The sequence below is a fragment of the Hyalella azteca genome, unplaced genomic scaffold, assembly GCF_000764305.2.
Source record: "Hyalella azteca isolate HAZT.00-mixed unplaced genomic scaffold, Hazt_2.0.2 contig10999, whole genome shotgun sequence".
Classification (NCBI taxonomy): Eukaryota; Metazoa; Arthropoda; class Malacostraca; order Amphipoda; family Hyalellidae; genus Hyalella; species Hyalella azteca.
Genome location: NW_025941012.1, coordinates 356,803 through 373,304, shown reverse-complemented (window position 1 = coordinate 373,304; position 16,502 = coordinate 356,803). Strand labels below are relative to the sequence as shown.

Below are 16,502 nucleotides of genomic sequence, written 5' to 3'. Positions count from 1 at the left end.
GACAACATTTCTTCTCGCTTCGAATCACCGACATGTGGAACAGACTCCCTGATTATATCGTTGGCGCTACGAGTATGAACGCGTTCAAGAACAGACTAGATATACTATATAGGCAATAAGCTATAGCAAAAAAATGTTCAGACTTGAAATGCCTTGCACCATATCAAACCCAGTGGAAGTCTAGTAGCAATTTCAAATTATCGTCAGTCTTGAAAAGATCCGGTCAAATGACACGATTTTAGATCTTTTGTGAACGTCACGAAAAGTTCAAGAATCGGCGACAGGCCACACCAGACTTACTCTTTAGCGCCGGTCACTATTTTTTGTTATGTTATGTTCTTGCGGATGCTGAAAATGCCGGTCGAAGTCATTTCTACTTACTTTGTGGAAGGGGTGATGACTGATGAGCTGCAGCTAAGCTAGTGGCCCGTTGCCATTGAAGTTTGAAGAGAAGAGGCTTACGTTTTTGTAGAATTTCTGTATCACTGACCTCTCAATTAAAAACTATAGTATCTTCGCGCCAAGTGAGTGTGAGTTAAATTTATAAGTTGTTTTAAAGAACATAGATGTTTGTATGGTTCATTTGTCAGACTGTCAGTTGAAGTCAAAGTGTGTCTTATTGATTATCAACCAAATCGAAAATTAATATCCATTCCTGTTGTTTGATCTAACGCCAAGAAAATTTATATAAATTTTAATATTGAAGCAGTGTTAATGGTTAAATTCTGGGATGTAATCAAACCAAAAAAAAAATATTACCTAAATTTTTGGGTTCTAGCTTAGGCTGCTTAGCTAATGTACCCCACGGTCAGGAAGATGTGCCAGGTGCGCGGGAATTTTTATTATCATTGCATCAATTTGCGCCGTGCGCCAAAATATGCCGGTAAAAAAGTGCACCGTGCGCCAGCCTGCGCCGTGCTACTAAAGTTGTTTAAAGATGAATGCGCGGCAACGCTATCACGCACGAACATATATCTGCATCGCGTTGACTAGATTTCTAACGTGTTAACTCAGGTTCTAAGAGTCGGCAGCGTTCTCAATAATTATTCATAGATCACAATTCGGTTGGAAATTAATTACAAAACTGAATAGTAGAAGGCGACAATCCACATGGCTTGAGATTGGCTCCTTTTAACGAAGGACTTACTTACTTGGTTAAGATACGGCGCAGCACCGACGAAGGTATTAGCGCCCGACGAAGGACTGACTTTGGCAAATAGTACAAACCCGAATGTCAATGTCAGGAATACGTTGCGTTCCCGACATCCTACCGGCTGGAGAAATGGGTTTGTGCGGTGCAAACCCATTGAAAACAAAAATACATGCACTGCACTTTTTTTTTTAAATTGTCAGTTCTCATTTTTCACAACTTTGAAGGTTAATTATATAGACTAACAACAAACTTTAATAAAATATGAATAGCTTCAAGAGACTCATACATCTCAGCATAGTGGCAAACCAGAGCATTTTTAGAATCAGTTCATTTTTAATTTCCTCATTTACTCGAGATTTAAACTAATTTCTTATGTATGATAATGCTGGTATCCAGGATACTTTATTGGTCTACTTATAGGACTCAAAAATGAACTTGAGGGAGAGTCTAAAAAACTCTCTGCTTTGCCACTATGCATGATACTTTACTGGTCTACTTATAGGACTCAAAAATGAACTTGAGGGAGAGTCTAAAAAACTCTCTGCTTTGCCACTATGCATCTCAGACAAATTTACGGCCGGACTCTGTACCTGAAATATCTCCCAAAGTACTGAACATAGCTTGATGAAACTTGGTTCACATATTCATTATGGCCTAAGGGTGCGCACACAGTGAAAGCAGATTGCCAGCGTGCTGGTTACCTGCTCAGGCTGGCGCCTGAACCGAGACTAAGAATACAGAAGCCTATCCGTACAGGTTTTCACTGTGAACAGTTACATGATTATCCTATGTTCATTCTTGTGGCAGGTTGAAGCAGGTTGCCCGCGCAGGCAAACCTGCTTTCACTGTGTGCGTACCCTAACGGTGATGTCAAGCGCCGAAGCGCGTGACAATTCTTTTTAATATTGCCTACATTCGTGAGCTCTATGACAAAATGTGCTGAAATTAGCAGTGTACCAGATATTTCTTCTCAAATACTGAACAGATCTGAACGAAACTTTGCACATAGAAACTTAACCTCCCAATGGTGTGATGTTTAGCTTGTGACAATTTTTTTACGTTTTGCCTTTGTTGATGAGTATTTTTCTCTTTTCCCTCATTCGTGATTTAAAAAGTAAATTTGTGTTTAAATTCGCAGTGTACCAGAGATTTCTTCTAAAATACTGAACAGATTTGAACGAAACTTTGCATAGAGAAACCTAACTTCCCAATGGTGATGTTTAATTCGTGACAATTTTGTCAATTTTGCCTTCGTTTGCGAGTTATACGGCTTTGTGTATATGGCTCTTGGTCAATGCAAGTTCAAAAATTGGCCTGAGAAATGCTGGTCGTTTCTCCGTATAACTCGCAAATGAAGGCAAAATAGAAAAAATTGTCACAAGCTAAACATCACCGTTGGAATTGGGAAGCTAGGTTTCTATATGCAAAGTTTCGTTCAAATCTGTTCAGTATTTTAGAAGAAATCTCTGGTACACTGCGAATTTAAACACAATTTTGCTGTTTAAATCACGATCCAACGAAGGCAAAACGTAAAAAATTGTCACGAGCTAAACATCACACCGTTGGGAGGTTAGGTTTCTACATGCAAAGTTTCATTAAAATCTGTTCAGTATTTTAGAAGAAATGGCTGGTACACAGGTCTCGGACAAATTTACAGCCGGACTGGCAGCCAGTCTCGCGACCAAAAGGTTTTCTTAGTGTTTTTATGAGTTTTTCTAGGTTTTATGTGTTTTTAATGGAACCTGTTCCTAACTGGACCTAACCTGCGAGGTTTTCGTTGATTGGCTAGGTTTTTTCTATGTTTTTAGTCCGGCGGCCGCGAGACCGGCCGCAAATTTGTCCGAGACGTACTAGTGGTACACTGCAAATTTTGGTACGTTTCGTCATATAACTCATAAATGAAGGCGATATTAAAAATAATTGTCACGAGCTTGACATCACCGTTAGGCCATAATGAATATGTGTACCAAGTTTCATTGAACTACGTTCAGTACTATTGGAGAAATTTCAGGCAGAGTCCAGCCGCGAAACGGGCCGCAAGTACAGCCGTAAATTTGTCCGAGACGTTATCACATGACGATGAAGCAGCATTGCGTAAAAGTATGTAAAGACGATGTTGGGAATTTCTGATGACAGTTACGTATGTCAGGACATATTTTATTTACATAGATTTCGCACTCAAAACTATTTTTCCATTAATTACAATGATGAAATTATTTCTGACTCCTTTCATTAATCGTAGAATCTCTAATAACCCTATCAGCGCAATAATAGTATATATAGAACGAGCAAAATCTGTCATTTAACACTAATATTTGTTTACTTCATATGTCCAATTTCTGAGGACTTGGTTATTCACCACTTGCCTCACATCCGGACTGAATATTGCCTCACGTCCGGACCAGACGGTCTACGGAAGGTAAACAAACACTAACGATGTTCACCAGTTCGTATAAGAAATTTGTAGAAAATTTCTTTGAAAATAAATTTCTAGATTTTTGCTTTCACAAAATTTCCATATCAAGGAAAATCATAGATTATTAATGGATAATTAAATGCATATTAATTATTAGGTATTATATATTTTCTGTCTCTTGTCCCTTGACAAAATGTATGTGCGCGCTACGTCGACGCTTGCGCGCGCTGCGCCGACGCTTGCACGTGCTGCGCCAACGCTTGCGCGTGCAAGCAGGGATGGCCAGAAGTTGCACCAACTGTGCGCCGCAGTAGCTTGAAAAAAGTCAAAATGCGCGGGAAAATTCCCTGAAAACATACATAATCCTGAGTGTGGATTATGTACCTAACTTGTGACAGGGCTGGAAAAGTCTTATTTTTGTCTGAAATATTGTGGCTCTAATATCATATAATTTCATTAAGTATGAAATCTTGCGGCTTGAATGTCATAAATTTTTGTTTGATTGAAAAATCGCGGTTTGCACTTTGCAAACATGTCATTTCATAAAATTTTCAGCTTGCACAATCTGCTTTGTTTTACCATTCCAATTTCCAGCCAAAATGTCCTGCAGAAAAAACGTAAACATTGTAATGTAAACAAATCAACTAGGTACCGTAAACTGGGGTAACTTTGACTCCCTGGGTAACTTTGACCACTTTTCGTTTTTTTAACAAAAACCCCCAAAACTCAAAAACTATTTGACATAGAAAAATTTTGTCAATGGGTATTAAAGGCCTAATACTGAGGCTACGTAACACAATAGAAAGATTTACAAAGTTTACTTATCTAATAGGTTAAAAAATTAAAAATGTGACCCACAAAAAAGAGCTATTATTTAAAGCCTGTTGGAGTACCCCCTCCAATTTTTTTATTTTTTGGTAAAATAACTCCAGGTTTTGATGCATTGCAGTAGAACTCTTCTTGTTACATATGCAAAAGACAAATTTTAGGAAAGTTTCATAGTTTGCAAATGGGGGGTGCCGCCCCCCAATGGGGTAACTTTGACCACCTAATGGCAGCCGTGATGGGGTAACATTGACCGGCTTGGAAATTAAGTTAAAATCACCATAGGTACGTACCTATATAACATATTTTATGTTTGATACACCTATTAATGTTTTTTTCTTCATGTTTCAGACTCTACAGAGTCTTATATATGGTAATTTCAACTTAATTTCCAAACCGGTCAATGTTACCCCGTCACGGCTGCCATTAGATGGTCACATTTTGCCCATTTGGGGGCAGCGCCCCCCATTTGCAAACTATGACACTTTCCTAAAATTTTTCTTTTGCATATGTAACTAGAAAAGTTCTACTACAATGCATGGAGTTATTTTACCAAAAAATAAAATTGATTTTACCACCCGGTCAAAGATACCCCCAGAGCTGGGGTAAAAAAGACCAGCGATTTTTTTTTAATTACATCAAAACTATGAGAGGCAGGAGCCAGCAATTTATGGTGAGTAAAGCTAGAGTATAGACCTGTATTTTGCATGGTTCAATTTAAGTTTAACTTATCTATTAAAAAAATGGCATCATTTTGAAAAAAAGTGGTCAAAGTTACCCCAGTTTACGGTAAACGTTTTGTTGAAGCTCGGGCATAGTTGCGGTCATGTCAAAGCGGTCAGATTGCATTAACATGTGCTCAACTTACAGTACAGACAAATTTTATTGTTGCCGTTTGACTGTTTTAGGGTAAAATTAGAGATTTGGGGTAACACGTACATGGACTTTGTAAGTAAATTCACGCCTTGTAAATGGCTTTTCATGGCCGAGATACTATGGAATTCATGGCTCGGTGAAATGGAATCACGGCTTGAAGAAATGGAATCACGGCTGGCAAATCCATAAAACCACGGCTTGAAAAATTCAGTCGCCGCTTGCCAAGTAGATATATTCCATGCCTGACTTGTGACTGACTGGTGAGACTGGTCCTGGCTGGATTGAACAATCCAAATAATTATTAACTTGTATTATCAATTCATCGTGTATGCCATGTTGGAAAATTTGGTAAAAGCCACCTGCTTTTGTGCTAGCTGGCTGTGACCTGTGAATAAGACAAAAATGCCCATTATTATACATAATTTTATCCATTTTCATGATATTTGCAAAATTTCCTGAAAAAGATAAGAAATATGATACCACTTTTTTGCCTATAATTTTTGAAGATTTTTCTAAACCAAAGGTTTCTAACTGCAAAGTTGAAACATTTTTTACATAATAGCATAGATTGGCTTTAGAGTACAATTTTCCTACTTATAAGTTATAAATAAAGTCTTGCTGCCCCAGAGTGAGCAATTTTTAATGCATTAAGAATCTTGTGGCTAGATTATGCAGTTTTATTGATAATTAGTTAGGAGATAGGCTAATTCATCTAGAATTTATTCTAGATCACTAGATGGAATCTTGCAGCTCCAAAAATGGTAGGGAAGCTCAAGTTGCTGCTCAAATGGGAGATACCAGTACCAGTACGGTATATTTCATGCCTGGTACCATTCAAATGCTGGAGTCAAACTTAAAAATCAAGCAGATGCCATCTTAAAGTGGAAAATGGTCAGAAGCCACCCATCAATTGGACAAACATGACTGTAAATCTGGCCAATTTTACCTGTTCCAATGACATTTTTAAAATTTCTCTGTAGAAAATACAGAAAGGGCCTATCTTTAGCTAGGATTTTTGAAAATCATATGTGAAATAAAAGTTTTCCCTCAATTTTAGAAAATTTTGCACAATATTCCAAATAAGATGTCATCTATGCGGCTATGTACAGGATCGTAATTTTCTTCTTGTTTATGAAATCTTGCAGCTCTAAGGTGATAAATTTAATATACATTTGGAATCTTGCTGCCTGATTGTGCCCTTTAGTTAATAATTAGATAAGAGCTAATTCATCTAGCAGGAATCTTGCAATTATGAAAAGGGCAGGAAGGCTCTAGTTTCATTCCTAATTCCAAATTTATTGGAAATATATTGCTATGAAGGAATGTAGCTAGAAAATATCAATGGCAAGCACGTATTTAGTACACATTTATTAAGTAAAATTTCTATTGATATCCCAGATACGTATTATAACAATTTATTTTTTTTCTGCTCCTCAGCTCTGGAGACGAAAATTAATGCAGTAACTTGGTACTATGTGCAAAAACCATGTATATACAGAGCATAACAAATCATTGGAATGGCAAAGAGGAGAATTTTATGTTTGATGCACAGGATCCTTTTCTCCTTATCCCCTTGTTCAAATGACAACTTAATTTGGTCAAGTCATGTTTGAAATGGAAAGAGGAATCTGAATTGTAACCACCCATGCCATCATATTTGTTTACTGGTTCAGCTGAATTTCACTCATGGTGCCACAAAGTACATAAAAAACTTTAAATTTTGTCTTTGTTAATTAACAGAACATGAATTATTTAAGTGGCAATAGTTTTTATGCATACCGTACACTGTCTAAATTTTGGGGTTCTACAAAAATCATGAAAAATGTTAAGAATATCAATAAGAGATGCCAGAAAACTTTTGCACAGCTGTGTTATGACCATGTTCCTAGTTCAATCCAATTCATATATAAAAACACCTATTATATAATTTTCCTTGTTAAAATGATTTAAACTCATAAAGGATTATATTTTCATCAAGTGTTTGAGCTGAATTTACAGAGTTGCTTGACTTTTAAAATATTGACAAACTTTTTCCTATTGGAAAATATAGGTACAAGCTGGCCATGAGCCACTATAAGTTGGATTCTATGTCCAGTCCACACTTTACACCTTCTGAAGCAGCTGTAATAGAGATGAAAAATTCTTGGTATTTGCTGTTTTTTCTATTCCAGTGATACTTATATGATAAATATCAGTGGAGTACAAAATTACCGTGCACTATCATGTTTAATTTTCAACGCAGCATTTCATGTATGATATACGGTAACTTGTTGGCCTTTTACACACTGATTGCAACTCCCAAAATAGCCAACTAGATATCTATGCAACTCATTCAAACTTTAATAACTTTAGGTACAGACTTGGCAGGTAGTTTGGCGCTCTTGTCTAAGTTGCGTTTAAAAGATTCTGACTTGAAAACCATTAGCCTCTTTTGGTGCATATCACCTGGAATGGAAACTAGGTACTTTCTTTCAGGTTCATTGTGCGTCATATGAGGTACATGGTATTTATCATAGGACTGCAATAAAATATGCATTTAATAAGTATTGATGCTTAAAATAACCAAGTTTTCTGGTTAAATGTAATTGTAATGTTACTGTGATGCTTGAGCTACAAAACAATCTAAAGTTCAATACCTACTGCTAAACTTGTGAGTTTGGTACATTATATCAATGAGTCACAATGACATCTTGCAATACTGCATCAAGATGAACCATGAAGTGGTACTGCAAACTATTCATCTTGTTGGCAAAAACTGCTGTAGAAAATGCATGTGTAGTCTACAATAAGTACTATAGTCAACAAAAATTGATGGGAATTATAAAGTGGGTTAAAAATGTGAGTTAAAAATTATCACTCATAACCAAACAAACGGGTAAAGTGATACTTCTATGAGCAAATCGCATAGTTTTCATTTTCAGAGGTCAGCATTCCACCAATATATTTCTTGAAGCTGATGAGCCAAAGTCCATGACCAGCTACTGCTGCAAGTCCTGCTGTGACATTATTGCTAAAAAGGAAGGTACGGTAGTGGAAAGAAGCAAATGTCATCCCTAAGCAGATAATCTGTTTCCCTGCATACCATATCTTGCTTTTCATATCGGCATTCACCATAAGCTTAGGCAACTTTCGGATGTCTAGTACCTACCCATTTTCCCATTTTGATAATCCATATCAGAGCCAAGAAAACTCTTTTCATCATTGGAATAGAATAAAATCTTGTATTTCATGCTTTTTCATTTTTCATATGAACTCATTGATTTACGTTTCATTTTAATAACTGAAATTCTTCTAATTCGATTGTCTGTGATTGGTATATGCATCATTAAACCTTTTGTTAATACTCAAACGACTGGACTCGGCAGGAACTGGACTCGATAGGAGGGGACTGGACTCTATAGGAGAGGACTGAACTCTATAGGAGAGGACTGGACTCTATAGGAAAGGACTGGACTCTATAGGAAAGGACTGGACTCTATAGGAAAGGACTGGACTCGATAGGAGAGGACTGGACTCGATAGGAGAGGACTGGACTCTATAGGAAAGGACTGGACTCTATAGGAAAGGACTGGACTCGGGATGACGATATTCTGAAATACCGTATATCCCTGGCATTGCCGGGTGATCTCGCACTTCTTGAATATAATTTTTCATAAGGGGTCAAGTTTGAGCTCTATATGCGTTTCAATTGTTCCTCTGTCATTGAAGGATTCTCTTTGCTCTTGTTGTATTTGCAATTTTTCAAAATAATGATGTATTCACAATTTTTTTCAGATTGGGTGCCGTGCCGTGACATATAATTACAAGTGGACAATCTGAATCCTGAAAGATGTCAATATCAGTGATATCAGAGGACGACCTGAAGAGAAAATCAGTTCTGAGTGAATATGGCTGCACTTACAGTGACGCTTTCAATGAACAATATGAAGAACTCCAGAAGAATCTGGTGTTCACACCAAGCACTGAACAATTGTGGTTTGAATGCGAAACTTGCAAGCGTAAGTGTGCCACTCAGGAACGCTTGGAGCGTCACATGAAGCAGAAGCATTCTAGTCCAGTAAATGAAAAGAAAGTTGTAGTTGCGGAGCACCCCAGTCCGCCAGCTTCATCCCCCAGTGAGCCTTTCAAGTGCACCGTGTGTAAATTTGCTTGCTTAACTAATGCCGATTTAATGCGTCACGCTAAAAAACATTGGGGCGTAAAGCCTTACGTTTGTAAGATTTGTGGCAAGAGGTTTTCTCAGAAAGGAAACCTTAAGCCTCACATGTTGAGACATTCTGGTGTTAGTCCATTCTCTTGTGACTTCTGTCCCAAAACTTTCAATCACAGAACTAGCCGGAAAAAACATATGGAAGAACACACCAATCCAAAAGAGTTTGCCTGTAGATTTTGCAATTCTGCATCGTTCAATAGCATCAATGAACGGAACTCTCACGAGCTCACTAAACATTCGCAAGACGACGTTGATTGTATCATTTGCGGTGTCATTTTGAACTCGGCATTGGGTCTCAAAATGCATATTAGCCAAATGCATCCTGAGTTCCCGGGTGCTAATCAGCTCGCTTCAGAGAAGAAATGGGCTTGTCAATACTGCAATAAAAAGTTCTCAACGAAGGCTTACCTCATTGTTCATCACAAAATACATCGTGGAGAGAAACCATTCAAGTGTGACAAATGTTCTTACACAGCCGTGAGCAAGGACTCCATCAAGAAGCATGACGAGCGAGCGCATGGTACGATGAGACCTCTTTCATGCAATTTGTGTAGCAAAACTTTCATGTATTACTCTCACAAGAAGGCGCACATGTTACGTCATTATAACCTCAAACCTTTCAATTGTGAGCTATGCACGCGGTCGTTTATGTTAAAGCGTCATCTGATAGATCATATGCGCCTGCACGAAGGCAAGCAGAACTTCAGATGTGATCTGTGCAACGTAGCGTACGTCTTGCCTGACAGCTTACGTAAACACAAAGACATGCACTTGAACGTTCCTTTGAAGTGTCACATTTGTGAGACAGACTTCTGGATTACGGGACGCTATAACAGGCACATGCAGAAGCACAGGAGAGAGTTTCATGGCAATGCTCGCAGTGGAAACAAGCCTTACAAATGTCAATCGTGTTCTAAAGGTTTTAAGCAGCGGCGTTTTTTAGTCCGTCACATCGCTGATGGATGCCAACGAAAAGGCAATTCGCGGCTGCTGAAATGCACCGAGTGTGACTTTAAATTTTTTGACCAGAAGGCCCTTAAAATACATATGAAAATTTTCCATAATTTGAAGGAACATTCCTGCTATATCTGCGCTGAGGCATTCAAGCGCATTAGTCAGCTCAACCAACATTTGATTGAAAAACACAACGAGCATACTAACGAGTCGGTAAAAAAAGAAATACCGTATTCATCTTCTGCCGAAGACTGCGTCGGTAAAGGTATCGTCCTGTTACCCAATGAATCCGATGAAGAAGCTAATAAAATTTTATATATTGATGAAACGCCCATCAAAGACTCAATCAAGCTGGAGCCAATAGATTCTTTTGAGACGTCTTTCGATTGCTTCAGTTGTGATGACCGTTTTGACTCGCAGGACTCGTTGCAGTCACATTGTAAGTTAGCCCACGAATCTGACAGCCCCGCGGACAACATGCCTAGCATTACTTCCCTCGTCGTCAAGGAAGAGAAAAGTCCCCTAAAGTTTGATGATTCAGTTAATTCTGAAAGCTTTGACCAACTGGGTTATGAATTTGTGCCTGTTGAGGGCGGAACAAGTGACGACGTGGACACGGAAATCGAGACGTACGAATGCACTGTCTGCGGCGCATCTTTTGCTACGTACGAACTGTGTCAGCGTCATTACGAGTCCAGACATGAGAAGAAAAATAAGTTCAAGCGAGGTCGTAGAAAGAAATAAAGCGAACGACTAAGTTGCTGGATTCGCTGCTTTCAAATTTTAAATTTGTAAAAATTTAGTTTAAGAAAAACTATTTCGCTTATCATTTACTATTTAAATTATTACATTTTTTTGCATTTTTCGCCGCATTGGATTAGTGAACATTATTTTTTCAAATTTCAGCTCTGTTCACTTCCCTAAAATATTGCTCAGCCAGGAATTGATTTCTTATTTGATTTTGACTATTGTGGTGCTATTGGTTTCCATGCGTATAACAATAAACGCTGTAGGTTTCGTATGGACATGTTATCAATTACCTATTACATTATAATCTCTCAGAATTTATTGTAATTACATGATGGTATTCATTTACCGTTTCATCTTTATTCAGTTATAACATATTTAAAACACTTTTAATTCCTTGCTACGTAGGCATTTATTTCCGTTATAACCTTGTTTAATGTATTCATATTTTGTATTTTTTGTGGTCTAGATATTTACGTGGCCTCTTATCACCCCGAGCTTCTACGTATCTTACTTTTCATAGAGTTTTGTGTTGTCAAATCTCGACTGCTGTTTCAATAAGTTATTTGGTTCGCCCGAAATATAATATTGAAAGTATGATAACATAAATTTTTTAAATCCGTCCTGGTAACTTTGTGTATTATTGTTTTCGAAAATGATCAATTGAGGTAGAAAATTCCTCTGAACTAACTTATTTTCGCTAAAAATTAAACGAAATAATTCTCGTGTTATTTAATATTTTTCAATAAATTTGTTGTTTTTGTAATGATGTATTTTGATTGATCAACCGCTTTAGTTGAAACCTGCACATGACTGAGAACGAAGTCTCGTTGTTTTCCTTATATTTGTTATATATATATGAAAGCATTGTTATACTGCTATTATTATCTGTGAGTTAAAGTTGGTCAATATACATCATATCAATGCAATTTAATGTAGTTAAGAAAAATTAACAGTCGAGGTGCGCTGGCTTCTTTGTTGAGTGATGGAAGCCTTTGCCTTCTTGGCCAAGGCTTTCTCGAGAAGTCCGAGGCCGAGGCTTCCACAACAGCGTATTTTATACGTATAAATGAACATAGAAAATTATTTTTCATGATTCATTGCATGATATCAGCATAAATCAAAATGCGACTATTTTGCTTGTGTTCTTTTATGCAATTTTGACGAAGGATTGCCATTATGTGGATCCTTTATGAGAGAACTAGCTAATTGAGAGCTGTAACGAGAAATGAATATGGCTATCGCACTGAGAAATTTGAACAAACTCACTTGTCTCTCGTGCAAGAGATAACGCATTTGCGATCTGGGTTGCGCCTCTGAATTTAATGATGGACCTACGAGTCTTTAATATTTACTGAGCCCATAGTTCTTTGAGCAACCAATGCTCCCGAGAGCGCCAAAATAAATTCTTTTTATATATTTTTTAAAAATTACTTCGAGAAGATCGCTTCCAGATTGGCGCTCGTGACATCGGACAAGTGCTGAAGATAAAATCTTTAAGAAAGGATAGGAATCGAGCTGAGGATTCTTTTAAAATATTTTCTCGACGTGAAATAATTTTCCGTCCCTCTTTGTATTGCGATTTCTGGCTGGCGGATAATGTTGAGAACTGAATTTTGCAAGGAGCTTCGGTTTATCTACGAAGATGCTTTGAGAGTCCAGGCATCTTGCACAAAATGAATTTCTTAGAAAAGAACCATTTGAAAAACCATATTATGCGGCGATTATATGATTTTGAAAGATTCCAAAGACGTATATATGCTTACAAGCGATGTCCCGACTTCATATTTCCTCTACCTACATAGGAGGGCGGCTCATGTACATCATTATGGCCGATTCTGGCTTTAGGAAATTATCTTTACATTTGATGTACAGCGATCAACACACCACTTACATCGCAGACATTAAAATGAAAACTTGACTAATCTACAAAACCTTGAAGTTGCCACAATTTCCTTTCCTTACGTACAGATTTTCTTGAAGTGTCTCGGAAAGTGAACACTACTGCAGGAATATGTGGCACCTGTAATTTTGATAACCTTGCAAGCCTCACAGCTGCGGCAATCTTTTCCCACCTTTGGTGCCATATGCAATTTGTGGTAATTTCTACCTAACAGTTGAGCTAAAAATAAGGTGCCTCTTAATTACAGGGTTACCGCTCACGCTCGGGCAGAGCGTCGCAATGCTCGGATTTTCAAAGGTTTCTTTCACTCGCAAGGACCTAATTAGTTGGAGGTGGTCGTTAGGGCAGGGTGACCTCGCGGTGGCTAGGGATGATGATATACTTAGATCATAGCAAAATCTGAATCCTATTTAGGTATACCATAATCCTGCCTCTAGCGCTTCTTTTATCGTACATCAAGTGATATCTTTATTCTGCATCTATGGCTACCTGAATCCAGTATCGTGTTTCCTGAATCATGTAAAATGTGTTTAAATATTGCGTTTATAGCCCATTGATTCCTTCATCTAGTGCTACTGGAATCCTGTTCACCGTGATGCATGAATCTTGCTTTAACACAGTAAAAATAATAAATTTTGGGCTAGCTTTTAATACTATATCAAGCGCTACTAATATATTGCAGCAGTGATTGCAAAATTTTATATGCAGTTCAACATATAAAATTTTGACATCTAGTGCTTCTTGCATCCTGCATTTAGTAGGACCTGAATCCTGCATAGTAGTACCTGAATCCTGCATCACGTGGCGAATCGCGAATCTTGCATGTATGGGGGCAATGATTCCGAATCTGCGCCGAGTATTCAGTTTTATCTTTTTATCTGAAGCCTATACGCCAATTTTTCGGAAATTTCTCCACAGGCGCTGAATAAATTCTATTTCTCGCAATAATCGTGAAAGATGTAGGGTGATAAATCAGTTCCTTTAGAATTTTAATGTAAATTAACAATACGCTGCCGATGCGTGAGTATGCGTGAACGACGCGACAGTGAGTAACGTGTACGCATCGAATTTTGAGTGGGTGCAGTGGTCCCCTAGAAACTTTCCCGCTCAACTTTACTTTTTTTCCTGTGTAATATTACTGGGAAAATTACTTCCAGAAAAAATAGTACATGTGTGTAATATCATCTATTAAGAATGTGCTTTGCTTTGTGTGAAGATCGACATTAATTTTTACACTATTCCTACTTCGTTTTCCATTCAATGAGAAAATGTGTAATATTATTATTCTTTATATTCTCTAGACCCAGAAACCAGCACTGGATTTGTATTTGGCTACGATTTTCGGAGTCATTCCTCTCATAATGAAAAAACAGGTACTTATTATGGTAAAAGGAGTATATTACCTTTCATAATTAAGAGACGCTGGTAATCTACTTACCCAGCGGAGTAACTTCTGTCATTAGGAGTAGTAGGTACTCCTCTTATTAAGAGGAGTACTTACCTACTCCTCTTATTAAGAGGAGTAGGTACTCCCTTTATCACGAGGAGTCGTAATTCCCCTTATTCTGTGTTGTAAGCGCTAAGCTACTTATTAGTTTTAGTGCAGGTTTAACAGAGCAGCTAAGGAGCCCAGACAAATGCTCCCTAATCTCGTAAGGACTGCGAGGTCTCAACGCGCTTGTCCAGTTAATCTCTTTATTTACTGCTTGCGTTCCACACTGGCGAATTTGGCATCGCAGCATTTACTTTTTCTTGCGAATTACTTTCTTATTTTGCTCGTATTGATGAGCATTTAATAGGCAGAATGCATTTCTATGCAAGTCATTACAACTTTATTGGCGCGCATTAAAAACTTTCCCTTTACAAAGCTGCGTCGTAAAATATGCGTTCCTGCCGACAATTTTTGCGCCATAAACGACTGCCTGAAGCGCGCCGTGTTTGCATTTAGAAATGCTGCAGAATTTTAATAAATGGCAGCAGGTGCCATGTTCATATTACTTACGTTAGAAATAAATTGGTAAGTTTTACGGCTCGTTAGATACAATTAATGAAAATTTAGAATACTTATTCTTTTCGGCTCATTATCCGTTTTGTTCCTCATTATCTATAAATGAAGTTCAATTTCAGCTCATTACAAATAACTTTTCTATGTTCCAAAATAATTTTCGGAGTATGGAAACTATTTTTTGATAAAATTCTATAAAACTAGTTGGTAAAAAATAGTTTTTTTATCATTTATTTACAATGTTTATATAGCGGAACGGTTGGTTCGATACCTCTAAAATTTAAGTGAACTGCGAGCGGGGATTGTTACACGAATTTGCAGTGGATAATGATCAATGTGTATTTTTAAAGTTTGAAGGTTGCAGCTGTAGAATGAACGAACGGCAATAATCCTAATTGCATAATACATATTGAAATGAATAAGTGAAGTATATTATACAAGGAAATATTTCAAATTAGATTAAAATAATAGCAGCTATTGGAGGTCTTCCCCCAAACACTAATTGGCGAACAAGTCTGATGTGATAATACGGAGAACTGAATCGATAAAGAAAGAAAATTTCAATCTATATGTAGCTCGGATGGTTTGCCAAAATGAGCTAGATATTCTAGAAAATGAATGAAACTGATAACAAATTTAAATTGTGTCCCTACAGTTATTTTTATTTGTTGCTAAAGAACAACGAATATGTGATGCATATTGTCCCCTCATCCTATTACCCGCGACCAGTTCATTGATATTCCGTGGAAATTCTACGGTGATGTAATTATTTCACCATTAACCAACTTTCATTCGCTAATTGTATTCTTCAGAAAGTAAAGTTAACAGTAAATAAGTGCTATCAGTCCTCTGGAAAGAGCAAACCCTTATGGATGCGTCTTTTAAATTCAAATGTATATTTTTAATCGACATGAATGCAAATTATTAGATCCTCATAAAACTTGTTCTTCATAAATTGTAATTAAGACCTAATTTATTCACTAACGTTATAGTGATTAACGTCGTAACAGTTCAGTTTTTCAAGCAGCAATTTACTCGACAAGTAAATGTACGTGGGAAATTTAAATGTACGAGGTAACTGTTGAATATACGAGGTAACTGTTGAATGTACGAGGTAACTGTTGAATGTACGAGGTAAATGTTGAATGTACGCGTTAACTGTTGAATGTACAAGGTAACTGTTGACTGTACGAGATAAATGTTGAATGTACGAGGTAACTGTTGAATGTACGAGATAAATGTTGAATGTACGAGGTAACTGTTAATGTTGAATGTACGCGTTAACTGTTGAATGTACAAGGTAACTGTTGACTGTACGAGATAAATGTTGAATGTACGAGGTAAATGTTGAATGTACGAGATAAATGTTGAATGTACGAGGTAACTGTTGAATGTACGAGGTAACTGTTG

General features: G+C 37.4%; 1 protein-coding gene across 3 annotated transcripts; it reads left to right on the top strand.

Moving 5' to 3' along the window:
• Positions 1 to 388: 388 nt before the first annotated feature.
• LOC108665292 (zinc finger protein 260-like) lies at positions 389 to 11,925 on the top strand. Of its 3 annotated transcripts, none has more exons than XM_018152028.2 (2): positions 389 to 524; positions 9,045 to 11,925. In XM_018152028.2, the coding sequence occupies exon 2, from the start codon at positions 9,100 to 9,102 to the stop codon at positions 11,179 to 11,181; it is 2,082 nt and encodes a 693-aa protein (XP_018007517.1). In that variant the 5' UTR covers positions 389 to 524; positions 9,045 to 9,099; the 3' UTR covers positions 11,182 to 11,925. The 3 variants fall into 3 exon arrangements, with proteins under 3 accessions (XP_018007517.1, XP_018007518.1, XP_047738627.1); XM_018152029.2 differs by having other exon boundaries at positions 389 to 530; XM_047882671.1 differs by lacking the exon at positions 389 to 524 and adding an exon at positions 8,195 to 8,292.
• The last annotated feature ends 4,577 nt before the right edge of the window (positions 11,926 to 16,502 follow it).